The following is a 27,758-nucleotide window of genomic DNA, read 5'->3' on the forward strand; positions in this document are numbered from 1 at the left end:
GATAATGGGTACCGGGGTGGCGTTCGACAGCAATGCTCTCGCATGTTCAACCAGGCCACACCCACCGTCCACATACTATGGCATCATAATCAACGGACCATCAGCGTGTCGCATCGTTTCTTGGTTTCTGGTCGGCAAAACCAAACTTGTTGACAACCCAATAGCCATTGAATCGAGTACAAGACCGGTCCAATTTCATATCTTTATGACCAATGGACAGTTACATCACACGTTAGTGGCAGGTGAAATAACACAGGACAGGTAGCTGGCGAAACGCCGTGGCCGTATTCCTCATTGTGACTGGAAGTTGGGGTACTACCCGTGCAGAGGCGAAAGGCACACGGCGCCGCTGACTGGCAGGCGTGTCGAATCCATCCGCGTGTGTGTGCCACCTATCACATTATGCAGTCTAAGCACTACTTCATAAGGTGGGATTCACAATTATCGCGCTGCATAGAAAGTGAACGTAGGATGAATGAGGATGTGCAATGCAGCTCTGCTGGAGTGGGATAACATGTTATTGGGGGACAAGAAAACGGCCATTGTCGTTCCTGGACATCGTATGCAGGCCCCGGCAGGGACTAGCTGGAGAGTGCCCGCTCGTGTTTAGTGATGTGGGTTTTATGCAGGCCGGTCTGATGTTGTACGTACCACAGTTGAGGATACTTGGGGTGCGTATACTTCGCCAAGTCCGCGTCCAAAGATAGCACCGCGTACCCAGGCCTGTACGCCGTTAGTGCTGCGCCGCTTGACACCCACCTTGACCACTCATCTGAAGTTTCCAAAAGACAAGCTGGCAGGGATCCTAGTTTTGCCCGCTTTTCTTCCTCGACCGGGCTATGCCCTTGATGGACTGGGAGTGAGACAGCTAGGCATGGATGGCACCCACTTGCTGGGTCCCATTCCAACTAGGTTACCGGCCATCAGTGCCTATCGATGGGTTGAGTGTCGTTGATCGTCTTGGGACTCATACTTTATCCTTCGAGGTCCCTTCGACCACATCGACGCTCGTTCTCCCATCCAGCCCGTGATCGACATATCCGGTTCATTTGGAATGGTCTCTCTTTCTTCTTTATGAACTCTCCGTTCCTGTTTATCTTGTGACTTTAGTCTTTGGGAACACTCGAGCCATCTCGATACCCCATCCTTTCATTTTGTATACAAGTTGCTGTATCCCGCTACTGTCCTTTACCAAAGACTATATCCTTCCAACCACAGACGGACTTCAGTCGAAACAACTACTGTATAACATCATCACTCGTGTCACAGACGACTAGACAACCTTCGAAACAAACTCAAGGTTGCCGTACATTCCTTCAACAACGGAACCGAACCCACCATCTTTAGGCCAACCCGCCCACGATCGAACTGTATACTATACACTACGAACCTAATTAATAAGAGAAGCACCACAGCGATAGAAGATAACGTCAATAAACACTTATTTACGAAGAATATAGCAGGTCAGTCAAACAATGCACCAAACCTCTTCGCGGGAAACAAATCTAACTTCTGCAATAGACATGGATCCCAACATGATGGCCTCGCAGGTTATGGCACCTGCCCCATTCTTTTACTATAACCCAGACCCAACATCCGAGAACCGGCAACACGGCCACTTCAGCCAACAGCCTGCAATGCAGCAAATGGCCATGTATCCAGTGGTGCCTACCCTCCCATCAACACCTATCTACTCGAGACCAAGCTCTGCTTGCTCGCAGCCTCCAATGCACCATCAGATGCTCAGTGCTGTTCCCGCCAACCTCACACCGATGGCTTCACCTCAGCTTGTGTCCCAAAGGCCTACAATCATGCTGCAGCATGCCGGTGCTGCTAAGTTGATGCTCGAGACCGAGATGTATGAGAACGATAGTTGCTACTACCCAGCGACGCCAGCCCTTTCCACTTCCGGCAGCAACATCGGCAGCCCTAGCAGCTGCAACGACATGCTTGCAACTCCTCTTAACCCAATGTTCTCCGGTTTGGATGGGTTTGAGAGCGTGAAGCCTCATGTTGAGTCAATGCCCGAGGGTCTAGAGATCTTGGATTGGTCGAGCTGTGCATCGCCTCCTATGACACCTAGTGAGTACCACAATATGTTCTTCTCAATTCAGAATTGCTGTGCAAGGACCAGCCAAAAGATCAAGCTGACCAGGGCCGAAATTTGAGCTTCAATTGTTCGATTCGGTCCCTGGTCGGCTTTTGGCGGGGCTTCGGAACCTTTTAAGATTGGCATTTGTTAAATTGATCGTCGGGGACCAAACACTAATTTTTTTCCCAGTCTACCTCGCTTCACAGGGACCTAGCTCAGTCACATCCGAGTGCATCAACCCTCGCGATATCCTTAGTGTTACTGGTCCATCAACTATTGAATTCTCCTCTCCGCCGCCAGTGGTCGAGGAGTTCAGAGGTGACCTACTCAAGCCCACCACGCTAACCACCTTTGAGTTCCACCACGGGCTTCCTTCGTTTGATGAGCTTTCTGATCTCGAATCCGAGGAGGACTTTCTCAACGGCATTGTCAACTTGCAAGACAAGCCAGTAGACGACTTGAAGCGATCCCGTTCAGCAACCTGCTCTACCACGCTGTCTACATTCCTGGGCGAGGTTGATTACGAGGACAACACATCTGTAGCTGTCACCGGCTTCGCTACGCCGGAAAGTTCAACTGAGGAAGCACGTCCTGCCAAGAAGGTCAAGTCAAAGAAGGAGTCACCCAAGCTCGTCATGAACGTTGCCGCTGACTCCAACGATGTTGGTGAGGCCGCCCAGCCAGAGTCAATTTCTCAAGAGCAGTCCTCGGAAGTTCATCCCACGGACGGCTCTGAGAGCACATCAGATGCCACTGGTGCACCCTCTTTACCTGCTCCTGCCAACCGCCGTGGCCGCAAGCAGTCTCTTACCGAGGATCCTACTAAGACATTTGTCTGCGAGTTGTGCAAGCGTCGCTTCCGTCGCCAGGAACACCTCAAGAGACATTACCGATCACTTCATACGCATGACAAGCCATTTGAGTGTGGCGACTGCGGCAAGAAGTTCTCTCGCAGCGACAATCTTGCTCAACACGCCCGCACTCACGGCGCTGGAGCCATTGCTTTGAATCTAATCGATGGCTCGGAGCAAGGCTTTGATATGATGGGTGCTGGAGTCTCGCATGTAGAGAACGATTATCAGAGTTTCGGCAAGGTGCTTTTTCAAGTCGCAAGTGAGGTACCAGGCAGCAGTGGTAGCGACTACAGCTCGGACGAGTCCACCGATGGCCTGGGTGGCAAGAAGCGCAAGCGATCTGCATAAAAGGCTCTTCTCAGATCACCTCACTTGAGATAGAATCAGATGCGGAGAATCAGAGATTTCTCTTGCTTACGCCCGACACGACATTCATGAATTCTTTACTTCTGGCCACACCCGCTACTTGATGCGGTGGCCCTTAGGGTTATCTAGAGGATCAGAAAAAGCTCACCTGTTTTGAAGCATGAACTTGCCTTCTTGTACCAATATTCTTGCAGACTTTGCATACGCACGAAACAGTGCCCAAGGGCGGTTTGGCATCAATGGACAAAAGGAATTGGGAGTGAGGCGTCACCGGAGGCATCAGTATACACCCTTTGCGCGACACCCACAACGGAATCATTTGGTTTTGAGCCTGTTTTTGGCGGCCTTGCAATTCTTTACGCTCGTTGTAATTCCTGTAGCTGGCGGGGCTGGTCACCGTCATTGCTACAGGGCAATATATAGGTGGATGGAGTGACCTGGTCATTCCTCCTCTTTTTGTGTTTTCTCGTTCACAGTTTCTGACAATTCCTTGTTGCATAGATATACTTAAGCAATGGTGCCGGTCACAGCTAGAGAATCTATGGCAGCTGTATACATAAGAACATGCAAAACTTTCACCCACCCGAGCCACTTATCATCAGTATTATAGTTTCACGTGACACTTGAAGATTTTGAGATAGATCGCTAATTACACATCACTTTGCGAATACGCCATATATATGCCTACGTAGTCTACTTACTCTTACGATACCTTCTGCACATCAATTAACCATGCATCGCGCTTCGCACGTCGTGTCGCTAGGCAGTTGTGCCAGACCCTGCATGTCATAGGCGTCGCGTGCCAAACCTGCTCACCTCTTAGCTTTGAGGCTAGCGGGATGAATCCGTGAGAAAATCACGACTCGTGGGTTTTGTGGAAAGCCTTCATCTTTCGTCTAAGGTACCCTAATTGAGGAGACAATTCCGTCCCTGGTACAAAAGGCTCATCTCCGGTTCGCCAGTACAACTGCTATCTCACACGATCCTCGCACTCTAACTTGTTTTCATAAATTAGGGTGTCACTATCGCCAAGGCACCGTTCTTGAGCCGTCTCGAAATCCTGTGTCCTATGTGGGAAAATCTAGGTGAGAGCTGAGCTTAGGGGATCTAGGGAACCACCCGGCTGGCAGCCAGCCCAATCGACATAAACGACTCCACAATCTAGCCATCACCACGAAAACATCAGTTGACAGGGTGCACGACCCTCAAAATATCGTCAAAATAGGTCTAAAAGACCGGTTGACAAAGGCTTGACAAGCCGAGTTCCTTGCAAAGAACAAGATCTGGACAGCTATGACTCGTCGCTAATCTCCCCAGATCCGAACATGACGACTGCAAGGCTCAACGTCATTGCACTGGTCTCTGGCGGCAAGGATAGCTTCTTTTCCATCCTGCATTGTATGGCCAATGGGCACCGCATTGTAGCCCTTGCCAACTTGCACCCTTCTGAGCCAGGGACCGGCACCACGCTGGCAGCAGCCGCGGTCCCTGCATCCCGCCAGGGCGGTGCATCCGCGGATCATAGTAATGATCACCATGCTCCTGCTAGCGGGCAATCCAACGAAGATGACGAAGAGGTCGATCTAAATAGCTTCATGTACCAGACTGTCGGGCACCAGGTAATCCCACACTACGCCGCGGCCACCGGCTTGCCTCTGTTCCGCCAGCCTATTGTTGGTACTACGGTTCAATCTGGGATTAGCTACCAAGACCCACGTCACTCTTCTTTCACGTCTCCTACCGCCGCGACCAAGGCAGAGCATGCATCTGACTCGGTAGATGGGTCCCAATTTCGCGGTTCTCAAGCAACCGAGGACGAGACCGAGTCGCTAGTACCATTGCTACGAGCTGTCATCGAAGCTCACCCCGAGGCCAATGCTCTATGTACCGGCGCCATCCTTTCAACCTACCAGAGGACTCGTATCGAATCCGTAGCACTGCGCCTTGGTCTAGTGCCAATTGCGTACCTATGGCAATACCCTGCTCTCCCAATTCCAGATCGCCAGGGTCCAGCTTCAATTCTAGTCGATCCGCCAAGCATTGTGCCTGGTGTCTGCCAGATTGGCGGTGATGATGACGCCCAACTCCTTCGTGATATGTCGGCAATGGGATTGGATGCTCGTATCATCAAGGTGGCGAGTGCTGGCCTCGATGAGGGCTTCCTATGGGAAAACGTGGCTAGCGACAAGAGCATTGCCCGCATCAAGCAGGCGCTGAGACGATTCGGTGGGGGCGGCCGCGGATCTGTGCTCGGTGAGGGTGGTGAGTTTGAGACGCTTGTCATCGACGGCCCGTCTGCACTGTTCAAGGGTAGGATCGTGGTCGGAGACACTGACCGGAGGGTCGTGCATGAGGGCGGTGGCAGCACTTGGCTCAGCGTTCGTGATGCTCGTGTTGAAATGAAGTCGCCACCTCCGGAAGGCAGTGAGTCTCTTGATGTTCGCATACCTACACTGCTCGATGCGAGATTCCGGTGCGTCCATGATGATTTGCAAACAGCCAAGTTGCTAGAGTGTAAATCAACGAGAGATGCGGCTCCGCGCATAACAGCCGTTGGTCTTGTACAGTCGGTTTCTACTTGCCAATACGAGTTCATGGGTGAGGGTGAGGGATTGTCTGTTGAGCAGCAAACCACCAAATTGGTTGAGGATATTCGAAGACTTGGCGAGCCACGATCCATTGTCAATACTGTCATCATTCTGAGAAAAATGTCCGATTTTCCGATAATCAACAAAGTTTACGGCGATTTATTTGCAGCACCAAACCCACCATCTAGGGTAACAATCTCCTGTGGTACCCTCCTTCCTGAAGGTTCCCAGATAGGTATTTATGTTACTATCCAGCATGGGCTCACATTACCATTAAGGCAGGGACTCCATGTACAGTCGCGGTCATATTGGGCGCCAGCCAATATTGGACCGTACAGTCAAGCTATCGTGTTTCCTCAGAGCATCAGGACGAACGATGATGCAAGCACCGATAGTTCTTGTGTACCCAAATTGGTCACTATTGCTGGCCAGATACCTCTGCTACCGGCGTCCATGGAATTGCCTCAATTAGATGATTCGGCCCCCTTACAAATCACTCTAGCCCTGCAACATCTCTGGCGAGTTGGTATTGAGATGCAGACGCAATGGTGGACCAGCGCCGTGGCATATTTTCCGCGAACGCCCGACGAAGCAGATATGAAGCGTAAAGCTCTCCTCGCAGCATGTGCCTGGCAGTCAGCACATCTTTGGTCAGCTGACCCATCGGATGAAGACGACGAGAATGGTCCTGACCTCTGGGATCGAAAGTACAACCCTCAATATATGTCGTTGACCAGCTCTGACGACTCTGTCTCTGCGCCTACACTTCCTCTCTGGGACAGGCTCAATGGCTTTGATGAAGACGACAACCTTGTTGAGCCAGTCGATAGACCCCTGCCATATGTATATGCCGCCGAGGTGGAAGAATTACCCCGAGGAGCAGGTGTTGAATGGCATGCACATCGGGGTCTTGTGAACGTGAGTCCTGGGTCTATACATGTTGTGGACTTCCATTGTGACACGTCGGACGCCACGGCGAATATGGAGCTTCAGAACATTGTCGTCGACTCTACGGAAGAGACATATATCCATACCACCGCTGCTTTGTCACTACAAGAAACAAAAGGCCCACTCAATTTTGAGACCCAACAAGAAATCCTCACCAACGAGGTCAGGAGATTTCTGGGTCTTATCATGGAGAATAAATCTGGGGTGCAACTTGACCTGGTGCCGTACCTGACTTACGTCAATAAAAGCCATGCCTTTGGGTCTCCGAAGGGTTCAAAGGCAATTATTCCCTGCCACTCATTATGGAACTCGAAGGGTCAGCGCCTGGAGGCAGTGATGCACTACCAGGTGCACCTTACCAAAACACAATAGGAAAAGAACTTAGCCCAATATCTTCAGTATTATCCTTCCTGTTCATGGGAGTGTTACTAGTGTGTAAGCGTTTGCAGCTTTTGTGACTTTGCGTGGGCTGAGTTGGATTGTATCATGCAGACCAGCTGGTTTACTCAGACATATACCAGCAACGTGTTTGTAAAATTAGACGAAACGGAACGCCGGTCTAGACACAATTTCTTCTGGTCTATGGGAAATAACTACCTCAATAGTTGAGGGAAACAACCAAGCCACTTGATCACTTGATGTCCAGTTGGAAAGTTACTGAGAAGCCTTTCCATTCATTTGGAGACTTTAAGACTCTACATGCAGATGCCATCCAATGATGCCATGTATAGCTGACATGATGTGTATCGCGCGGTTTCCGCATCCCTCATCACAATCCACCCACGCCCACGCCTTGCCCCTCTTGCTTATTACTGCTCTGTCATTCCAGCCAAATCCTTCCACATGCCACAACGGCTTTTCAAATCATCCGCAAGGTTTTCCATGCTCACATTGCCCGTCTCTAACTTGAGCTGCTGTTGTCCGCTTCCTGACCTCCAAGTCGACCATTCCGGCGCTTTGACATACCTCAGCACGTTCGGATCCAGGGTCCGAACAAAGGATATCCAATAGTTCATCATGATGGGTACCATGCCAGCATCGGCACCGTAATAACTTGCTGGGCCGCTCCAGATGCCGCCGATGCTATCTGGTCCGAAAACAGCGAACGTCTCCCAGGTGTGCGGGACGCCGAGCCCTTCCCCGACGTTCTCGGCGGACAGGACGTTGTATCGGTAGGCCCACGTTTGCAAATTCGCGTTGGGTCGGGCCTGGAAGGAGTCGAGGATGTGGATATTGGGGCATATGAAGGTCACCTCGCCATAGGCCCTGTAGGCCAAAGGAAACCAGGCGCCATGCTTCGGGACGGGGTCTTCCGGCGGATATGCCATGAGTATCTCGCGCGTGGTCTCGTTGTCGAGGTGCGGGTAGTTGTTCTGTATGAAGGCAGCGACCTCTTGGTGTGTCGACGCGTCGAGACCGAAATACGAACCCTCTGTAAGTTTATGAGTTTTCCCATTTTGAGCTCCAAAAGACAGAGTGTCTGAACGCGGACTCACCATCGTTATCAGTGCCAAATATGACCGGAACGTCAAGGAAATCTCCGTTTTCAAACATTGCATATAAGCGATCCCTACTGAGATCTCCATCGATGCATGGAGACCAGTAAAAGAGAGGCGGTGTTCCAAATCTGCCTGGAAATGGCGTTGCAACGTTGGCGGCTTGTAAGACGGCTAAACTCGTCTCGCGAAGACATGACATAGCATCACTAGCATTACTGCATCCGGTTTCGCTCAGGAGATAGTCGAACTGCCACTCAAGCTCCGCCACACGTGGATGGGTTGGGAAGAAGACAGACTCTGATATGGCTGCATGAAACAATTTCTCGTCTTTGCCGCCAAATGCTGTCAGATGGTGAGCAACTGATCCTGCCCCTGCTGAGACACCTTGGAGAACGACGCGATCTGGGTCGCCACCAAACTACGCGAACCAAAATTAGCATGTATTTCCACTAGGAAGAGCATGCTCATCACTTGACGAACATCAGTCGCACCGGCGCGTAGAGTGCACGGAATGTATTGCTCAGCCCTTATCCCGCCTCCTGCTGCACATTCTCCTCAGAAGGCCCGCTTCCGTAGCCACTTGCCCCGAAGAGTACCGTCGTTTACATTCAGAAAACACATGAGGGCCAAAAGTCTGGGGATGCATGAGCTCGTACTTACCTGTACAATATGTTTCTGCACCCAGCGCATCATGAAACGCTGATCCAGTAGTCCAACATTCAAGTCGCCATCAGCTCTCACCTGCTCGCTGGCGAGAAACCCGTAAAGACCGACCCGATAGTTGAAATTGACGAAAATGACATTACGTTTCGAAACCTCCACAACGTAAGAGCCATTCCAAATAGGACCGTTGACAATATACCCTAATATGACACAAGTTGAGTATGATGTCAACAGTTTCAAAGCCTGAGGGGGTTGGGAAACTGCTTACCTCCACCTTGTATCATCAGCCAGACTGGCAACTTGGAATCCACGGTCGCGTTCGCGGGTGCCCAGATGTTAGCGAACAGACAATCTTCGTCTTGAAAAGCGATCGGCAGTCCGACTCCCGTGCCAAGGCAGAATTGGCCCAGCTGCATGGTTCACGCGAATTCAATTAGTCAAAGCACTCAAGATTGGGGTGTTGTTTGGGTCAAAAATCACATTGTCGGCTGCTTGATCACCTGCGACTTGGCCTGGTTCGACGGGAGCTCTCCATCGCAGGTTTCCCGTTGGACTTTTCGCATAACGCAAGCCCAGATATTGCGCGACACCGTTCTCGAGGACGGTGCCCTGATATTGGGCGTAACCAAGATTGACTCGTGCAGCGCTCTGGTTCGAGGGTGTCTGCCGGGGCACTATTGCGTCAGTACTAGGGTCACTTGAACGATAGGAGGCGTTGACCTTGTCTCGATATCTCCGTGAAATGCCCTTGAATGGACCTAACAATCTTGGATGAGCCGGAAACGGCAACCATCGGATAAGCAGGCATGCACTGGGGCCAGAGCGTGATGATCGAATCGAGACCAGACTGGTGGAAGGAACGAGCCAGAAACATACATCAACTTGAACCTGTGTCGGAGCCTTCCCCTTCTGCCCGTTTCGGACATATACCAGTACAACAGCCAGAACTATTCCAACAAGTCCCAAAGCCAGAAGCGCGGTGTATAGATGCCACAGCCGAATCTTCTTGTGGACCCGTGCCAATGCCGCACCTATACTCTGATTTACAGAACCCAGCATGGTCACCGGTGTAGATTTAGAAGCCACGTCGGGCGGTGAGTGAATTGTCCCGCCATCATGGGTCGGAGAAAGAAGGCCGAGTTTCTCTGCGGCACATACAAGGTAAGTGATATTGAAAGCCCGGGTGCCTGGTGTAGGATCTCTTACCCTCTAGATCAATTTCCATGTGTCGTGATAGATGCATTCTTCCATAGTAAAGGTCTGGCTCTCTTGTCAGGTAAGATCTTGATTCGTGGGGGAGTCCTCGCGTGTTTGCGCAGAAAGAAGTCGAGCGGACCACGCAAGGGGAAAGGACCTCCAAGATGTGCTGAACATGAACGTTAAACAGATCACTGCTTAAAGTATATATGAAACGTGCAATCTAGTCATGCCAAATGTCTTACTGTCTTACTTTAGTTCCGAGATCTTGTTTTAGAGGAGGGTGCTACCCGTGGCTCATATTTGTACTTCGGGTGAAACACTTGATCGGCAGGACTGGCTACGTCAGCGCCGCCCGCCGTATCCTACTTGGAATCACAAATCTTTGTGCAATTGAAGCCTTGATGTTGTTTCATTTAGCCGTGAGACCCTGCCACACAATTGGGATGGCCACGAGCACTTTGCGTCTATTCAAATGTTTGCATAGGCACTCGTATTGATTTGTATGAACGAAACAAACGACGTCATGAATCGAGAAAACCATTATCATATAAACGTAGTTCCTGTTGGGCAGCTATACTTCGATAAAGCATCCAAGTCCAACTGACTCTAGATGTTTTCGCCTCTGCTCACTATTATAAGGCGTGGCAGAACGTCAAAAACGCCGGCTTCTTCCTGGGAGATACATATTACAAAGATCCATGCCAAAGCAAACACATAATGCAAAACCATAAGACTCCTAATCCATTCCAAATAACTCCCCCCCAAAAAGACCTGAAACGCCGGGAAAAACTTTCATGTGCTGTCGAACTCTGCATCCAGGTCGGACCGGGACACAGGGTTACGTGACGGACTCCTTTACCACTTGACTGATGAGTGCAAGCAGGCAGATGCACCCCCAACCACATTGAAACCTAGAAACGCCATACCTCATGCATGCATACATGAACGGATCGTGATAGTCGTCATCGTGAAGCCATGTTACCAGAATAAATGCGCGCAATGATGACCGAGACGATATTAGCCAAAGACGACAATAACGAAACGGAACAATCACTTTGTCACAGCTGACGGCAAGGGTTTAGACACCTATATCGCAGACACCTTACGTGCTGTGTTGCTGGGAGTGGCACTGACACTGCCGACACGACCGCTTGTCTTGCGTACTCCGCTCTGAGATGCACCAGGCGACCTATCAGTTGAACGTTTGCCACTTCGCACCTTTGTCAGTACGCCCGAGGCACTAGCTGAGCGCGCTGGAGACGAGGCGACCTTCTCAACGTTCTTTGGACGGCCAGCACCGATGTTCTCTGCGTCATTGGAAGCATCATTGTCGATGACCTCGTAGACGGTGGTCGTGGTTGTGGTATGGCTGATGGACCTAGACTTGTCGCTTCGTCCTGGCGACTGAGAGGCCTTTCGGTGAGTGCGCGTGCGAAGATGGATCTCCTCCTCCGACTCTGAACCATTGGATTGTCTGTGAATGGAAATGACCTCTGTTTCACGGTCTACGCCTTCCTCCTCCTCAACAGTGCTGTTGATGGCGTTGCGCTCATAAGGATGGTGGCGACCTACGCGACTGGTCTTTCGTGGTTGGCCAGGAGTGGGAGCCGGAAGGTAGTCTTCTTGGACGCCGATGTTGTTCCGTTCTTGGTCCACCTCGCCCAAAGGTGTACGGTTCGATGGTGATCTGTGAGGGGTCGTGTTGGTCCGGCCCAAGTTTGTCTTTTGCATGGCTCGGATAGGGGTGCTAGGTGTGGGGTTGGCAGCCATCTCCTTCCTGAGCTTGCGCTCAATCCTCTCCTCAACCCACCACTCTCGGAAGGTGCCCTGGTTAAGGTGCAGCCAGTGCTGTTGGGGCCCGACGACCATGCCGGGTCTCATGAAACGCATGAAGCTGATGATCTCATCGGCAGTGAATCCATGGCGGTAAATCAGGTAAGCTCCAATGAGGCAGCCAGTTCGACCCAGGCCAGCCTTGCAGTGGACTGCGATGGACTGTTTCTTGACCGTGATGGTTTCGTGGGCAAGCCTGATAAACTTGCGAACGGTGCTCAACGGAGGACACGTGCCGTCCTCAAAGATCATATCAAGGTGCTTGATTCCCAGTGCCTCAAAGTACGAGGGCGAGTAAAGGGGAGAGTTCAGACGAACGACCAGACCAATGTTGCGGTCCTTGAAGTGTTTCAGCACGTTCTTGAATGGCTGGGGCAAGGTAGGGTGTGCATCAACAGCGGCCAAGTCTTGGGGAACCATGGCCCAGGCATCGCTGTTGGGGTCGACCTTGGCAACTGGGCTGTGTTGCGGTGAAGCAAAAGCCAAAAAGTGAGGCGTGACCCAGTTGAAATCACCATGCTCGACCCTCTCGTATTTCTCGTATTCGTCCAAGTCAAAGTTGTCGAGAGCGCAGCATCCCTCCTCTTTGGCCTTCCACACACCGTATACGACATCCTGGACGGTGATGCCATAATCTGCTTGACTGTAGCCGGCGTCGCGGAAGGGCATCAACGGAGGGTCGACCTGGGCAACGGGGGCCAATGCCAGATGAGGGGGCCACGACTGGATCAAGACCATGTAACATGCGAGGAGGCAGGCGGCATTGGCGCGAGATCTTGGGTCTGGGCGACTCCAAAAGACAATAGGTCTGTGCTGGTTCTCCTTGGCACCGAGGACATCATGAAACTGGAGGGCGAATCGATACAGGTGTCCAATGTGGAAAGGGCCAAAGTCGTGGTGGAAGGCGTTGTAAAAGAGCTGGTCATCGACTGTGAAGTAGCAGGGTGGCTGGCGAGAGTCCTTGCTCGGCATCGGCGAGGGTGCGTCAACGGCTCTGGTGGATCTCTTGTTGGGCGATCGGAGAGGTGCCTCAGGGTAGGGGAAGTAGGTCTCGGCGGAGGGAGCTTGCGCGTATGATGCGAGGTATAATCGATCTTGGTATCGAGTCAGCGTTACTGGGCAACTGATGAGGTTGATGGACAAGGAAATCGTTAGGCTGCAAGAGCACCAGCACCAGCACCAGCACAAGTACGGGCACAGGCACGGTGGATGTCCGAGCCAAGCATTTAAATGTATGCGATTGATCTTGATGAAACCAAGGAGAAGAGAGGCCGGGCAACACAAGGGACCAAGACAGGCGGTGTAAACATACCGGGAATATACTCGACCATCTGCCCCATGTTGTGATTTTTCGACGAAGGCGCCATGGGTTCTGTTGTGGTGCCACGGGCAGGTAGAACACTGGGGTTTTTGTAGGTGTTGGAACTCCAATGCGAATACAAACCCGAGTGCAGATGTAGATGCGAATGCGGGATGCGAATGTGAATGCACTATAAGTGGTTGCCCGAAAGAAGTATAAACAGACTTCCAAGAAAGAAAGAAAGAAAGAAGGCTGCAGCGGGCTTGTTGACCCTATGTATGTGCAAAGTCAAAAGTCTATGTCTTGTATCGTTTCGTATCGTGTCGGATCGAATACAACCTGCCAAAAGAGACGGTGACGACACTCGATGCGCGGGAGACGGACGACGGGCAGAAATTGTGGGCTCAAGCGCTGCAAAACAAACAGACGGTTGTGTTGTGCCGACTTTGTCAAGGTCAGAGGGACAGCTGGGACCGAGAGAAAGTGTTTGCCTTGCCTTGCTTTGCTGTGCTGTGCTTTGCTTTGCTGTGCGTTCCGAGGCAGAGATACGGGGTTGGAAAGAAGGTATCGTGTGTGCATTTACTAAAGGAGACTGGGCACGTTTTTATTCAAGCCAGTTCCTAGGTTCGAGACTGCTTTGCTCTGCTGTGTTGTTTTTCGCTAGACCCCGGTCCGATACAAAAGCCCCTGTTCAAGCGTTGGTAAATGGTGGTTGTCATGGGCAACCGTCAGTTACCTAGGCCTCACCCTTGTCCCCGCCCCTGGCCTTCTTTCTGCTGGCTTCTGCTGGGCCTTGTCCGCTGTGCCCTTCCACAGTGACACTTGCCAATTGAACCTTACCGCGTAGCAACCCAGCGCACTGGAAGAAAACCCGCCCGGGCGAAAACCCACAACCCCAAACCCAAACAAAGAAAAAGCCACAACACGAGCGCTCCCCGGGAACTCGAGCTGCAAACTCATCAGTCATTTGCAGGAAGGCCAGGTACCTACTGACTAAAGTTTACCCCGCACACCCGACCAGGTGTCATGCAGTCCAAACTGTCTGGGCATGGGCATAGCCATGGGCAGGCTTGTGTCCACCCGCTGTAAAAACAAGCACCCAGCTGCTCTGTTCACTGCTCACTGTTCAATCAGTCCCACGGCCACGTCTCCCGCCAACTAACCTAACCTAGTTATGTACCTTTCTTGCCCTTGGAACGCCCGCTCCGTCCCGCCATTAGACTTGGAAGAAACTTGAAGCTCAAACCCCCTCACCACCCCCAAGCAATAGTTTATATATCTTGAAGAAGGAGGAAAAGAAAAAAAAGCAATCAAAATCCCCATCGCCCTCTCGTCGCAACTGGCAACCGGGTGAGAAGCGGTCCGATAAAAGAGACCTTCCAAAACCACCTTCAACAACAACCATGTCCTCCACCACAACGGACTCGGAAGAGTTCCCATGTAGCCTGTGAGTTGCATCCAAGCCCGCTTGCTGAACAGCAGGGTACCCCACGGTTGCTAACAGTAACATGTTATGATAGAACAATCGACATCCCCTTCCCAACCAACCGTCTAGCTTCTATCGCCTTGAGATCATTGCAAGTCGATAAAGAGCTGTCACCACTAGTACGTCGCCAGTTTGCTCTCACGCATCCTACCATTCATACCAGCGACAACCTCCAGAACAGCCTTCTCAAAGTAAACTACTCCGCCACAACAAACCGCATGCTTCGCGTCGCTGTAAACGGTTTCATGGAGAGCTTAACCCTTGTTATCGAGGTCATGGAAACCTTAGATACCGATGTTCTGTCAATCGAAAATTAGACGTCAATCAAGTACATTCCACAGTACAAGAAGGGGGGGGGGGGGCTACATATTACAGATACCCAGATCTGCGAGCAGGATGCGCTCCACACATGACGTCGCGTTGTTCTGGGCCTGTCGTTACCAGCATTTGGAATGCGCCCAAAATAGTGAGTACCATCTTGAGACTTGTTACGACTTATGGTGAAGGACGTTGCTCACACATGGCATAGTATATGCCTTGTCTCACAGATGTCACAAAATCATGAGATGCCCGGAAAAAAAAATTTGGTTGGTTGATGGCCCGAAGGCGCAATTTATATTGTTTTTGTGATTTATACTATCGGGAAACCATATCATAGCTTGCGTCTTCGATGCTCGCATATTAAAAACTATCCCTTGACAAAGCCCTCACCAATTCAAACCAAAACGCCAAACAACCCAAAGTCAAGTCATGGTATCCACCATGTTCCTACTACTGAATATCAACCTTGTGGATCTCGGTCCACTCCTTTTCCGCCTTGGGAACGGTGACAATGAGAATTCCATTCTCCATCTTGGCAGTAATGCCGAACCCATCAACCTCCTCCTTCTCGTTGCTGTCTGCAGGTGGTAGCTTGATGCTGCGCTCGAACATGCCGACTTTGCGTTCACTGGAGGTGAGCGACTGCAAGAACTGCTCGTCACCAGGGCGGTAGATAACACCAGCAACGTTCAGTTGGCTCTTATCGGCATCCCAGTTGACGCCAACATCCTCCTTAACAGCACCAGGGAGTGAGATGTGAAGGACATAAGCCTTCTCGGTGCTGAAAATGTCGACGGGAGGGACGAAGGTTTCGTCCTGGTCGCCGGAGCGCTCAGCTGATCCGTCCTCTCGAGAGGTAGTACGGTCGAAATACTCCCGTAATGCTTGAGCTGCTGGGTGACCAGAAAGCGCTTGCATCAAAGGACGGAGGTCAAAAGAACCATTAAAACCGGGGAAGGGCGGGGGAGGGCCCGGGGGGCCATGTCTTCCACGAGGGCCTCCGCGACCGCGACAGCCGCCTCGCCCGAACGGACCTGGACCGCCGTGTCCGGGTCCATGCCGAGCATGGCGTCCGTGGTGACGTGGGCCAGAATGAGGTGGAGGGGGCGGGTGAGGATGATCTCCCATGTGGGAGCCTCCGGGTGGTGGGTGAGGAGGCCCGCGAGGGGCGTCGTCTCTCAGAGTATCGGGAGAATCCTCCATGTCAAAGTCGTGGCCTTCCGAATCCCCGCTCTCCTCGTCCGATCCGGGAGTGCCTGGTCGGTGGTGATGCTGGCCGTGTCTTCCACCGTGTCTGCCGTGGCGGCCACCCCTAGGGCTGAAGAAGTTCCCAGGAGGTCCCCATGGTCCTTCCCAGCCACCTCCTCCAGCCCAAGGATTGAAACCTCCGGGGCCGCCAAAGGGAAAGCCAAACCCAGGGCCGGGGGAGGGGCCTGATGCAGCGTGGTCAACACCCGCTCCTGTGCCTTGTTGGCCATTGGCGTCGAATGACTGAACAAAATCCCAGAAGGGATGTTGTCCGTGGGTGTTGTTGTGGTTGTTGTTGTTATTGTTTGCCATTGTGTAATGTATGGATATCGTAGTGATGAAGTGTAAATGGTGGAGAGTGCAGGATAAGAATGGAGGAATATGGAAGGGGAGTCTGAATCTTATACTTGTTCAAACCTACTGCAACTACTAGTGTTCAGGCAACTCGCCATGCGTATACTGACAGGGCCCATGACAATGGCAAATGTTGGACGCAATCAACTAGACTAGCTAGCATTCACAACGGAGACATAATGGTCATCCATGCCTACGCAATGCTCCTCGAACATATCCGAAAGCCTTGGAACATGGCTCCAGCCTATGAAACTTGAACTCGAGCATCACCAGAGAGGGTTACGCGGCCTCCAGGCACCCACCTCGGGACGACAAATTCTTATCATTGGTCGCTAAGCTTCTGGCAGCTCAAATAGTGTTGTGGCTTTGCATGCCTGAACTAACAAAGTGTGGCGAAACCCTCCGAGGTTCGAATCCTCGGAGTTCGAATCACTCGCCTCGGTTCCGAGGGCTAAAATCGAAGGTCGACATCTGTGACTCAGAAGAGGTGAGTCGCAAATATCATCAAACTCACTAATTGAAGCTGTCAGTTCTAATAGGAAAGGATGAAGAATCATTCACGTTGCGAATCATTGTTGCCTTGATTATTGATGGCTTGCGTGGAGACGCCGCGTTGCGAGTTCGCCCCCCGTAAGTGCATACTCCGTACGGTGCATCAGGTAACCTTCTGCAGTGCGGGGGACACTTTCGCAACATTGTGTACAGTATCACTTTTTGTCTCTCGGGTATGTAGTCGCATTCTGAAGACCGAGTCGCGCATTCATCTCAGAGCTTTGTGATGTGCAGCGTCAATGAAAACATGGAGCAAGTAGCTCTCCCAAGCCTTCTTCTCAGAAATTCCGTTTCGTCATGGTAATGATGTCATCAAGTCATACAGCACAAGAAATTCGGTGTACGAGGTCCAAGGTATGGATGTTGCGCTGGATCCGGGCCAAGAGTTGATCGCTAGTTGCGACCGGCACTGATGCTGTTCGGGCCGCCCAACTAATGATGAAGATGCTATTAATATCTCCATTGCCGGGCACCGTCAGATATCGTCAGTTCGCTGATGGAACGGAAGCACCAAGCCGGCATAAAGCATTAGGAGCCAGAACTATTTAGTCACTGAATATGCGTACCTGGGACCTTTGCACTTGCGTGTTTTCTTTATCACGATCAGTCTGCCTGTCACCTCAATTCGGGGTAGTGTCCCTGGGGTGCACGGTCGAGTGACGACGATATACCAACATGCCATGCTTCGGCGGTGACAACGTCAAATTGACATGCTCGACGACTCGACTGTTTCTCTTGCCCAATATCTAACCATAACCAAATCCAGAGATGGATCCGAGATGGCTCCATACAACAACCGCCGTACCCGTCGCTTGAACGGCGTCTTCACAAAACAATACTCGGTAACCTCCAAGGTCTCCGCGACAGCACCGAGGTTAGTTGCTCGTGCTTGTCCACGGTCCATGTTGTTGGCGCCTCAAGATTAAAGCATCACAATGTGCAGACACTTTCCACAAGCCCAACCAAGTCGTAGCATGGGATCAGACAGCAATTTTTTCTTGGGAGACGCTTCCAATGAGCCGGCTTCCGTTTCCAACATTTGTTGCGCTTGCATTGGGCGCTTGCAGCTGGGATTTGTCCCCTTTCTTTCCCATACTCTTAAGCGCCCAGTTGAGTAGGCCAATCATGTTGGAGATGAGCTATGCCGCCAAGCTCTAGGACCAATCGAAACAGCTTCTGGCCAGCGCCAATGGGAGACCCGTTGTGGTTGTCCCGCTCAAGGTAAAGTAAGTAAGTTCCTTGGGTCCCTGTCTTGTCCCGCTGACAGGGCACCACGCGGGAAGGAGTGGGTTGACCATCAGGCCGCATACTCGATAACCACCAAGCTTTGCCCATTCTCAAATCTGTTTTCGAGTTCATATTTCTGTGTTTCCGCGTCGTGCTCCTGCTGTACTGCTCTCCAAGGCCGCTGTTAGTGACGCAGGCCTCTACATCGGAAGTCTGAGAATACGCTTTTCTGTACCGCGACTTTGGCCGCTATCTTCATTATCAACCCCGCCTTGTAGAGCATCCCCAACCTTTGTCGCGACCACGTCCGCAGGTACTGCTTGCGCCCACCTCCTATAAATAACTTCGCCCCGTGCGTCATCCTGCGCAGGCGCATCCAGAGCTTTGGCGGGTGCGCTGACTTCGTGTTTCGCGTACCTGCAGACCTGAAGCAAGATGGCTCGTCATGGCAGGCCCGACGAGGAGATGTTCCTCAACAAGCCCGCCGAGGACTGCGACAGCCCTACCATTGAGCCTCTGAGGATCTTCAAACCACAAAGCCCAAGTCCTGCCACCCAGCAGTATCACCAGAAGCAGCAGCAGCAGCAGCGCTTCAATTACCCCATACCCTCGATCATGAAACCAACTTTCCCGTTGCCCCCCGGCGCCTCCAGCTCCGCTGCCCCTCTACCATACCCAGAGGACGAGGACCTCCGCCCAAGCAAACCGACCATTTCGACTCGGCCCCCTTATGCAGATGCTGGTCGCCGGCCGTCGGGCAACAATACATATAATAGTCCAACCAGCTCTGTGGGGTCTGGTAGTCTGAATGATACCACACCGAGGTTGGATAAAAGTCCCATCGAGAAGAAGGGGCCAGGCTTGGCTGAACGACGCGGCACCGCCCCGAGGCCTCTCCCAGGAGCGCTGAGCCCTACGAGTCTCTCAGGTGATGATGACGACGAGCTGTTCGCTCGGCCGCTTGGGGTTCAGCACAAACCGGCGACGGCTTCATCAGGCGTGACCAACTTCCCCGACTACCACAACAAGCCATACTACCCCCCTCCGAGGGTTAACACGGCCAGTCCAGGCTCCAACGCGAGTCAGTATAGCAGACCGCAACCACCACGTGTCAATACTGCAAGTCCCGGCTCAAGCGCAAACCAATATGCTAGACCGCAACCACCACGTGTCAATACTGCAAGTCCCGGCTCAAGCGCAAACCAATATGCTAGACCACAGCCGGCGGACAATGATCTTTTGAAGATGCCGAGCGGTGTTAATCGGTTCGCTTCAACGGCTTCGACGTCGACTACCAAGGCCAGCCGGGGATCACCTCCTCCTCCGGAAACGCCTATCGTTGAGCCGGGCCAGATCCCAGGTGGGGATATTGAAGCAAGATATGCCGCCGCAGGTATCTCGGGCACTGCTACTCTGAACAGCCTTCAAAGTTCTGCTGCCGCACAAAGATTGGCGCAGTACAGCCAACAACGTCCAGCAGCACAATCTCAACAGTCCTCAGGACCTGCGCGCCCCTGGACACCTACCGAATCTCCTGAACAGCAAATGCATGGTCCGCCTACTGTATACCAAGGTGCCGAAGCCGTTGCCAGTTCTCCACAACCGAGTGCTAACAATAACTCCAACACCAACAACCAAAATCGACCTTCGACTTCCTCCAGCGGCGGGGGTTTACAAGAAAGTGTGCTGGAACAAGACTTTCGGCGGATGCAGATGTCCGACCCGCCGCCCGCGTACTCCAGTATCGGATCCGGCGGTAATTCCGCATATCCTGCCGAAAAACAGCGACCTGGAGCTGCCCAGACTAGTTCCGCGAGTTCAACTCCGGCTCAAGCATCACAATCGGTGTCCTTACCACCCAAGAAGCAAGCAGATCCAGTTGCGGCGGGATTGGCGTCTCCAGCTCTGCAACACCCTGGACATCCAGCCTTTGCTAATGACCCGAGACCTGAAAGTGTTGCTACTGCATCTTCTTCGAAACCCACACAGACACCCTCACCCTTCCAAGGACAAGGTCAAGGACAAGGACCTAGCTCGCCACCCCCCTTACCTGAGGGGTGGATTGCTCATCTTGACCAAAACTCGGGACAATATTACTACATCCACTTAGCCACACAAGCTACTCAGTGGGAGTTTCCGAAAGGGCCTAACCCAATCCATCATGAAGCTGCGCCGTTGTCTCCCACGGCTTCCACGTATGGCAACCCTCTAGCATCACCGATGTTTGGCGGCAAGCAATCCTCGATGGCTTCGCCTATGTTCCCTCCGCAGACGCCTGGATACGCGGAGAGTATCATGAGTGTAGCAGCTTCGGCTGCCCCTACTGCTGGCTTCACAGGGCCTCCGCCAAGTGCTGGCGTTGATATGTACAAAGTCCAACCTACGAACGGCGTTTACTTTGGCCCATACCTAAGATATGTGAACATGGACATTGAGAGAGGCATGTGGTTAGGAAGCATAATGATAGTCACAGATTCGCCTCAACCGCCGACGATACATATTCATAAAAGTGTCGATCTGTCTCCTAATCCCAGGCAGCTGGTTCCTCACTCCATCTACACACATCAAAGATGGCAATTTTACAAGTACGATCTAGATCTTGAGATGGGCGATGCAGGTACAGACAGGTGGACTTATGCTGTAACTTCTCACATGGGATGCACAAGATATGAATTTGTGGTTGCTGGGCGGCATGAGACCAATTGGCGATTCATTGCACATTCTGGCAACGACTTTGCAGCCAGCACGTCGCAGAATGAGAGGAGCAAGTTAGGTGGCGTTGGTTTCATGTGGAAGGATGTGCTGCAGAAGAACGTGGACTGTGGTGGGTACCATACCCAACTTGGTCTCGGCAACCAAGTGTATGGCGACAGATTGTGGAAAGAAGTCCCACTTTTGAAGCAATGGCTAGCTATGCAGGGCAAAGAGGCCCGAAGGACTGCCTCTTGGACCGCGAGACACGAGGAAGACGTTACGCATGCATACTTCCATTTCTACACGAGCCACTTCGACCAACCGTTTCTGAGGGAGGCATGGGCACAAATCCCCCATGTTTGTCAGATTGATGATCACGATATGTGAGCCTCTTCTTCGATATATCATATAAACTCATGCTGACAGTTTTTTTCCCTTTTCTTTTTCTAGCTTCGATGGTTATGGCTCTTATCCTGAATATATGCAGACTTCAAACATGTTCAAAAATATCGGACGGGTAGCCACAGATATATACCTTCTCTTCCAACACCACACCACACTGGAGGTGTTGAGAAACGTCAACCATGACCTAGACCTCTTTACCATTACAGGCCAGGGTTGGCACTTTGTCAAATACCTTGGTCCCGCCGTGGTTGTGGTGGGGGCCGATTTGCGGTCGGAACGGACGCAGACTCGTGTGCTGGCTGGCGCAACATATCAGGGCCTGTTCCCAAAAGTTGCATTACTCCCACCAAGCGTACAACACTGCATTTGGATGATGTCTGTGCCGATCATATATCCTAGGCTTGATACTGTCGAAAGTCTAGCAAATACACTTGCTACCGGCAAGAGGGCGGTAAACACAACTTACAATGTGCTTGGCAAAGTGACTAGCTCCGTGGCTGGCATCGTTGGGGGGAAAGAGGTCGTGGCTCAAGGATTCAACCAAGTTAAGAAGGCTGTCGGAAAATCTGGCCTGATGGGGAACGTAGTCAATCAGTTCGGTGATCTTGACATAAGCGAGATTCTGAAGGATATGTGGACCCATGAATCAAAGGACCTCGAGCGCACATATCTTATTCGTACACTTCAAGGCATCGCCCACCAGAAGGGTGTCCGGATGACTTTCCTATCTGGAGGTAAGACACCCGATCTACATTTTGCCACCGCTGTAAGCTAACAAACCGTGCAGATGTCAACTGCGGCGGCGCTGGTCTCGTCCACGATCCTGCTCACCCCAGCGACCACAAGACTATGTACCAACTCATAACTTCACCTATTGTGGCAGCACCGGCATCTGGCTACATCCTCAAAATGCTACACAGCAATAGATCTTACTACGTGCCCGCCAACGGCCAAAAATCCAATCATGAGGTTTCCGACACCAAGGAGGACATGATGGAGATTTTCCACACAGATGCCTCGGGCTCGCCACGTGAACTAAAGAAGCTCATGGGAAGAAGAAATTACGTGTCGTTCATGGCATATGATCCAGAAGCCATCCCGGGCACGCAATATAGTGCTTCCGTGGCAAATGGCCACAGTCAGGGTCTCAGCAAGCTGAGCTTGGCGGTCGACTATGTCGTTCAGGGCGACGGAGCATTCACCACACCGACCAAGTATGGGCCGGTCATTGTGCCGCACCTGGAATTTGGAAGATAATCCAACCGGAATTTTGGGTGATTTATGAAGTAACGAAGCGAGCGAGCGAGCAATTGTAGTCTGTGGATATGCAGGCGCGCAAGAGCGTGGCCCTTGACCGTCTTTGTTGATATCGAAGAAGGCGATGACGTTTCGAATTTACGAGTGAATGCAAGCAAGTTATTACAATTTCTGACGATACACCGCAGTTCTCATATTAGAGGTTCTTGATGAGGACACTGAAGTCTAGTAAATGGGAATAATATAATTATTGTGTGGATTTATGCATCCCCCCCATTTTCCACGTTTATGCCTTACCACCAGCACACGATTGATAGTGGCAAGTCCCAACAACAATACGGACTATTACAGGTTGAAATATAAGGTAATGTGACATAATTTCTCCAGTACTGTTAATCAAAGTCACTTTATGCGGCATATATGTAAGCAAGTGTAAGAGCACAATTTGCGTCTATTGCTCAATTTGTCATGCTTCTACTGTGGGAACAGAACGGCTGATAGAGAAACGGTTAAGGAATAGCCGCCCACCCTTTTCTCTTCGTATTGTCTTCAAAATCAAAAGAAAATAAAGAAAAATTTAAGAAGTTACGAGATCAAGATTTTTAAAAAAATAAAAAAAAATAAAAAAAAAACACAGGGCAAGCTAATCATATTTTCCGACCTCCTAATGTCTCAGCGGACTCGTTTGGTCCAAGACGTGTCCAGCAGTATTAGCCTGCTTGCCGTCAGCCAACTCGCGTGCCCCTTCGTCGCCCTCTAGCGATTCCGTCGGCAGTCCGGCCTTACCACGAGCCACAGAATCGTTGGCTCCCTCGGCACAGCACCCCAACTTGCAGCCGTTCTTCATCATCATCATCTTCTTCTTCTGCTTCTTCTTCTCCTCCTCCTCCTCCTCCTCCTCCTGGGTGGCGGTCCGCTGTGATCCCGGCTCATCAACCACGTCGCCAGCGACCTCGGCGGGGCTCTTCTCGGGGTGCGCCCGGCGCTCTTCGAGACCCTTGAAAACGGCGGCCCTGAGGCCCATGGCCAGCTGGTCTTGGGATGCGGCGAGGAGGGAGGAGCCACCCGCGGGCGTGTTGGCCGGGGTTTTAGCCTTCTTGTCGTCCCCGGGTGTGTTCGTAGTGCTGGGCTGCTGCTGGCTGGAGGTGGCAGAGGTCGCCTCCTCGTTGGGGGCTTCCTTATCGCTGCTGGGCTTGAAGAGAGGCATTGTTGTGAATTCTCATTTAGACTTTATTTGTCGAGAATTCCTTGGCGCTTTGGGTTTTCTTTTTCTTTCACGGCCTGATGTTCGAATGGATAGCTTCAAGGGCTGTATAGCTGGGAGAAGCCGGCCCCTTTATAGCTTTAAGCTGGAAGCACGGCGTGGTTCTGCTGTGGTAGAAAGCAGGCGGATAAGGAAGATGCCCCGTGGCCAGATCATTTCACGCATTGCCGTGGCCGCAATCACCGTTGGTAGTACAGTGACACGGTAGACCTATGTTCATGGGCACGCGATGCCGTTGTCGTTGCCTCGTGAATTTGGGGACTCTGACATCATTGAATCACAGCTTTATCTCGGCAAGCCAGGTGTGCCCAGCGATAAGCTCCAAGTGTAGCCCTGAATAAATGTTACGCGTCTGTCTCAGTTTCACAGTTCGGGGCCTATGTATTCCGTATGACAAAGGAGATATTGCCCGGCAGTGGTGCGGATCAGGAACAATGTCGCATTATTGTACGACGCCAGGCCCCGATATTTGCTGTGTAATCGTTCTCATATTCTAGGGTATCATGTATATATATACAATTTTCAACGGTATAGAACACCAGCGAACTGCTTGCGACGCAAAATACAGATCGCTCATGACACTTCGTACCATGGTCCTGTAAGCTCTATGACAAGATTCACAATGGTACCAACAGCCCAAAGCGCGATCAAGCCCCATCCAATTCTCCTCGTCATTACCCATTTGCTCATCGGCACGACTGCCAGGAGCACAAACAGAGTAATTAGTAGTACAACGGCTGAAACCAGAAGAGTATCACCAACTTGGATGTGATATGTTTTGTACTGAAATGGCTTGTCCGGATGTTTGGCGTGTCTCTTGTTTGCCGCACGGACTATCTGAAAGGCGCCACCGAGGCCAATACCCAACAGAATGTTCAGCATAGGACCACCGAAACATGCAGCCCTACATATGATTAGTTCAAGTACGCTTCGATCTTCAGGATAGACAACTTACAAAGCCATTACTGGGTATCCCAGTCGGGCAACGGTAATGTCGGCGACGAGATCGCCGATAGAATTACCCACAGCAAAGATGGTTAAACCCAGTATTGCCTCAGATATATTGAAGATAACGCCAAGAGCTTTCAGTACACCAACAACTTCGCCCGCGATGGTGGATATCCAGGCAATCGCTATGATAAATCCAAGAAAGCAAAACAAGAAATGGAATTTGGGACGTCGTTCTGGCGATGTGGTTGCAAGAAGAACGGCAAGTATGACGAGTGAGAAGACGAGAGCAATCAAAAGCATGCGCACAAGCACTTTGACGGGGTGGTCGAGATCTTCGGCCATATTTGCCCAAACAACGGAGACGGCAAACATCGGCCCCGTGAAAACCTGGAGGAGGAGAAGCCAACGATTCCAGCCTTGATCTTCACTGCCCGTCACCGAAATCGAGTCCGAGGCGGGCTTAGCATGTCGTGCATCGAATGCATCATTGCGAGATTGTATACCGTCGACCGAAGCCGAAGACAAACCACGAAGCTCGTCAGGGGCAGCCAATGACAATAGGGCGGGTGACGCGGTGCCCGACGAAGCTCGAGATCTTGTACTCCGTCTGTACTGCTGCCATTCTGTTTCGTGGTCGATCGATCCGTTAGGCTCGTAGGACACGGGAGCGGCGGTATTCAGGGGCCCGCCGGTGGCCGGCTCATCCGCAATACTTTCCTCTGAGTCGTCATCTGTGGTCTCGCTTTCCACAACGGGTAACGTAAGGACTAAAAGTAGGACACTCGGCACAGACCAGGCACTGATCATCTTATCCCATAATGGCTTGTTGTTCCAATCCTGCAGAGTAGGAAATAAGCTATGCACCAAGAGGTAAGGGTCCGGCAGGATTCGATATGGCCACCATCTCACAGGCCTGTGTGTTTCATGGATATGAAGGTCTTCGAAGGGGGAGTGGCGCTCTAACGCAGGTGTTGGCAGAGTTGGTAAAGGATCCGGCGTCATGGGCCTAGGGGATTCTGAATACGTCGGGAAAGGAGAGGCTGCCGGGGTTGAATCTGCGCTGCCAGGCGGGCTGGGGCTCGGGATACGTAGATGCAAACCTTTGCCTAGCCTATGCTGATCTGGAGCATCCTGACTGTCGACTGCAAGCCCACCCGTGGAATCCGTAGGAGGCGGGGCCAGCATTCCGCCCACCGTGTGTGGTGGAACGCTGCTGTTTCTGTCCTCTGCTGCCCTTGGGGACCCCGACGCTAGATCCTCATCCATGATCAGTGGAATAGCGCCTGAAGATCTTGATCTATTCCGATTTACCAAATCAATAGTGCCAGCGCCTTGTATAGTTTGAACACTGACTGGCCCACCAACTAAAGCCGCTCCTCCCTCTGACCTATCGACGGCGATTCTGTCATCTGAGTAGCTTCTAACAAAGATGGGAGCCATACGCATATTCCTTTCATGCTGCAGTGACGACAATACAGCCCTAAACTCAAGTGCACCGACAAGACTAGGCCTGATTGGTGTAATGGTTGTAGTGCTCCTCCTTCCTCGCGGCCGGTTGACCCTCATACTGCTCGCCATTTCCGCAGCAATATGCTGATTGCGTTCATCGTCTGCATCCTCTGTATCAGGTTCTCCGATTTCGATCCTCGGTCCCCTCTCTAGGATACCAATGTCTACGGTAGCAGGGCCTCCTCTGTGAGATCCCGGTGCAATTTCTTCGTCATCAGGCTCATCTCTGTACGGCTCAAGCTCGTCGTTTCCGTGTAGAGACCCGGAGCCCATGAAATGACTACGAGAAGCTGTTTCCCTTGCTCTCCGGGCATTTCCTCTCTTGTTGTACCAATGCCAGACCACGACAAAGATGACGTAGAAGACATAGAAGCCAATCATAGCACCACATTCCCACAGCTGGATCTTTCCATCCCAGATAAAGTAGAATGTAAAGCCAACTGCCACAATGAAGAAGACAATATCTCGTATAAAGGAGTTCTTACTGACTTTAAATTCTCGTACCAGGGCCATTGAACCAGCAACCACGGACGTGATGAATCCAGCAGCTCCGAGAAGCTCGCCGACAGCCATGCTCCCACTGTTAGAGCCCATGGCCGCAAAGGTGCTGAAGACGTCCGGAGAACCATTTCCAAATGCCAGGAATGTGACGCCAGCCAGGCTTTGGCTCAGGCCTAGGATAGTAGCAATGGTGCTGAGGTTGACGCTGAAGAAATCGCTAGCTGCTATGCCGATAGTGCTGAATAGAAGGCAGAGCCAGGCGATCATGATGACAAAGGCGGCGGGTTTTGCGCTGCCCAGAGTGCAGTAGTAGAAGGTCAGATACTCCAGAAGACCGGCCTCATCATCGTGGCAGTTGCGCTTCACAAATGCGCATTTGTCCTCGGCTTGATGCACTAGCCGGCAATCCTCCCCAGCGCGTGCTGAAAGTAGTGTTCCTGCATGGCGCGAGGATGCAGGCGCCTGGATAAAAAGACTGTGAACAATGATCAAAGCGACGACAAAAGCTGTTGAATAGAAGGGCCGCGAGCTCAGGGCCCATCTCCTGACAGCAGCGGCAGGCATTGCGATTTATGGCTGCTTTGTAATACCCTGCTGGCCATTGACCTGACCGAAAGGGTCGCGAGGCTCGAGATTACGTCAATGG

The 27,758-nt window shown here is 51.8% G+C and overlaps 9 protein-coding genes across 9 annotated transcripts; 4 read left to right on the forward strand and 5 right to left on the reverse strand.

The window, feature by feature from the left end:
* The first annotated feature begins 1,210 nt into the window (after nt 1–1,210).
* Nucleotides 1,211–3,370, forward strand: BKA67DRAFT_38939 (uncharacterized protein). The gene is made up of 3 exons (XM_046096609.1): nt 1,211–1,463; nt 1,522–2,082; nt 2,282–3,370. Exons 2-3 carry the CDS (start codon nt 1,524–1,526, stop codon nt 3,292–3,294), a joined length of 1,572 nt encoding a protein of 523 aa, XP_045964204.1. The 5' UTR covers nt 1,211–1,463; nt 1,522–1,523; the 3' UTR covers nt 3,295–3,370.
* Nucleotides 3,371–4,371: 1,001 nt separating this feature from the next.
* BKA67DRAFT_38965 (uncharacterized protein) lies at nt 4,372–7,303 on the forward strand. Its single transcript, XM_046096611.1, has one exon. It carries the CDS (start codon nt 4,638–4,640, stop codon nt 7,218–7,220), a length of 2,583 nt encoding a protein of 860 aa, XP_045964205.1. The 5' UTR covers nt 4,372–4,637; the 3' UTR covers nt 7,221–7,303.
* Nucleotides 7,304–7,555: 252 nt separating this feature from the next.
* Nucleotides 7,556–10,510, reverse strand: BKA67DRAFT_546702 (carboxylesterase). Its single transcript, XM_046101408.1, has 6 exons — nt 9,887–10,510; nt 9,491–9,673; nt 9,279–9,420; nt 9,008–9,210; nt 8,345–8,765; nt 7,556–8,280 (listed from the first exon to the last, which is right to left on the reverse strand). The coding sequence occupies exons 1-6, from the start codon at nt 10,067–10,069 to the stop codon at nt 7,658–7,660; spliced, it is 1,755 nt and encodes a 584-aa protein (XP_045964206.1). The 5' UTR covers nt 10,070–10,510; the 3' UTR covers nt 7,556–7,657.
* A 786-nt stretch (nt 10,511–11,296) lies between these two features.
* Nucleotides 11,297–13,410, reverse strand: BKA67DRAFT_508510 (protein-tyrosine phosphatase-like protein; the record flags this gene model as incomplete). Its single annotated transcript, XM_046097161.1, has 2 exons — nt 11,297–13,137; nt 13,356–13,410. The coding sequence occupies 2 exons, from the start codon at nt 13,408–13,410 to the stop codon at nt 11,297–11,299; spliced, it is 1,896 nt and encodes a 631-aa protein (XP_045964207.1).
* Nucleotides 13,411–14,415: 1,005 nt separating this feature from the next.
* On the forward strand, nt 14,416–15,343 carry BKA67DRAFT_39011 (transcription factor Pcc1-domain-containing protein). Its single transcript, XM_046096613.1, has 2 exons — nt 14,416–14,790; nt 14,864–15,343. The coding sequence occupies exons 1-2, from the start codon at nt 14,747–14,749 to the stop codon at nt 15,144–15,146; spliced, it is 327 nt and encodes a 108-aa protein (XP_045964208.1). The 5' UTR covers nt 14,416–14,746; the 3' UTR covers nt 15,147–15,343.
* Nucleotide 15,344: 1 nt separating this feature from the next.
* Nucleotides 15,345–16,954, reverse strand: BKA67DRAFT_39012 (HSP20-like chaperone). The gene has a single exon (XM_046096614.1). It carries the CDS (start codon nt 16,708–16,710, stop codon nt 15,601–15,603), a length of 1,110 nt encoding a protein of 369 aa, XP_045964209.1. The 5' UTR covers nt 16,711–16,954; the 3' UTR covers nt 15,345–15,600.
* Nucleotides 16,955–18,966: 2,012 nt separating this feature from the next.
* On the forward strand, nt 18,967–22,887 carry BKA67DRAFT_653279 (uncharacterized protein; the record flags this gene model as incomplete). The annotated part of the gene is made up of 3 exons (XM_046106336.1): nt 18,967–21,608; nt 21,676–22,364; nt 22,418–22,887. 3 exons carry the CDS (start codon nt 18,967–18,969, stop codon nt 22,885–22,887), a joined length of 3,801 nt encoding a protein of 1,266 aa, XP_045964210.1.
* A 664-nt stretch (nt 22,888–23,551) lies between these two features.
* Nucleotides 23,552–24,094, reverse strand: BKA67DRAFT_653280 (uncharacterized protein; the record flags this gene model as incomplete). Its single annotated transcript, XM_046106337.1, has 1 exon — nt 23,552–24,094. One exon carries the CDS (start codon nt 24,092–24,094, stop codon nt 23,552–23,554), a length of 543 nt encoding a protein of 180 aa, XP_045964211.1.
* Nucleotides 24,095–24,724: 630 nt separating this feature from the next.
* BKA67DRAFT_509934 (Sodium/calcium exchanger protein-domain-containing protein) lies at nt 24,725–27,676 on the reverse strand (the record flags this gene model as incomplete). Its single annotated transcript, XM_046097281.1, has 2 exons — nt 24,725–25,055; nt 25,107–27,676. The coding sequence occupies 2 exons, from the start codon at nt 27,674–27,676 to the stop codon at nt 24,725–24,727; spliced, it is 2,901 nt and encodes a 966-aa protein (XP_045964212.1).
* Between the last annotated feature and the right edge of the window lie 82 nt (nt 27,677–27,758).

The sequence above is a fragment of the Truncatella angustata genome (assembly GCF_020726525.1).
Source record: "Truncatella angustata strain MPI-SDFR-AT-0073 chromosome Unknown BKA67scaffold_1, whole genome shotgun sequence".
Classification (NCBI taxonomy): Eukaryota; Fungi; Ascomycota; class Sordariomycetes; order Amphisphaeriales; family Sporocadaceae; genus Truncatella; species Truncatella angustata.

Excerpts from the sequence above, each read along its gene's own strand:
- BKA67DRAFT_38939 (XM_046096609.1), top strand. The coding sequence starts at position 1,524 with ATGGATCCCAACATGATGGCCTCGCAGGTTATGGCACCTGCCCCATTC. Across the intron at positions 2,083-2,281 it reads ATCGCCTCCTATGACACCTA|TCTACCTCGCTTCACAGGGA; the intron begins GTGAGTACCACA and ends TTTTTTTCCCAG.
- BKA67DRAFT_38965 (XM_046096611.1), top strand. The coding sequence starts at position 4,638 with ATGACGACTGCAAGGCTCAACGTCATTGCACTGGTCTCTGGCGGCAAG.
- BKA67DRAFT_546702 (XM_046101408.1), bottom strand. The coding sequence starts at position 10,069 with ATGCTGGGTTCTGTAAATCAGAGTATAGGTGCGGCATTGGCACGGGTC. Across the intron at positions 8,766-9,007 it reads TGCAGAAACATATTGTACAG|TTTGGTGGCGACCCAGATCG; the intron begins GTAAGTACGAGC and ends TGGTTCGCGTAG. Across the intron at positions 8,281-8,344 it reads ATTTGGCACTGATAACGATG|AGGGTTCGTATTTCGGTCTC; the intron begins GTGAGTCCGCGT and ends ATAAACTTACAG.
- BKA67DRAFT_39011 (XM_046096613.1), top strand. The coding sequence starts at position 14,747 with ATGTCCTCCACCACAACGGACTCGGAAGAGTTCCCATGTAGCCT. Across the intron at positions 14,791-14,863 it reads GAAGAGTTCCCATGTAGCCT|AACAATCGACATCCCCTTCC; the intron begins GTGAGTTGCATC and ends ATGTTATGATAG.
- BKA67DRAFT_39012 (XM_046096614.1), bottom strand. The coding sequence starts at position 16,710 with ATGGCAAACAATAACAACAACAACCACAACAACACCCACGGACAACAT.